Source organism: Haliaeetus leucocephalus, unplaced genomic scaffold (genome assembly GCF_000737465.1).
Source record: "Haliaeetus leucocephalus isolate CR32 unplaced genomic scaffold, Haliaeetus_leucocephalus-4.0 Scaffold175, whole genome shotgun sequence".
NCBI lineage: Eukaryota > Metazoa > Chordata > Aves > Accipitriformes > Accipitridae > Haliaeetus > Haliaeetus leucocephalus.
Window position 1 is genome coordinate 159,116 of NW_010972611.1, and position 315 is coordinate 159,430.

The 315-nt window shown below is 81.9% G+C and overlaps 1 protein-coding gene across 1 annotated transcript in view; it reads right to left on the bottom strand.

The window, feature by feature from the left end:
* RUSC1 (RUN and SH3 domain containing 1) overlaps positions 1-315 on the bottom strand; it is a 6,701-nt gene that overhangs the window by 4,144 nt on the left and 2,242 nt on the right. The window contains exon 3 of the mRNA XM_010564155.1: positions 105-206. Coding sequence (XP_010562457.1) covers positions 105-206 — 102 coding nt within the window. The remainder of the gene's footprint in view (positions 1-104; positions 207-315) is intronic.

Here is a 315-nt window from a genome sequence, read left to right on the forward strand (position 1 = left end):
GGACGGGCCGGACCGGGCAGAGGCTCCGGAGGGGAAACCGCCCCGGCCCAGCGGCCGTTCGGCCCCGAGGGCGGGCGGCGGGGCCGGCACCGCGGGGCCGTTACCTTTCTTCTGCTCTCCCCGGGGGCGGCGGGCTCCCTCCGTGCTCCCCCCGCCAGGCCGGGCTGCTCCCGGGGCGGTTCCAGCGGCGGACGGCGAGGGGCTGGCTGGAGAGAGCCGGGAAAGGGGGGGGGCGGCGGAGTCAGGCGCAGCCCGCGGGGCCCCGCCCGGGCTCCCCCGCGGCCGGTGAGGCGCTGCCCCGGCGTAGGGGCGTGA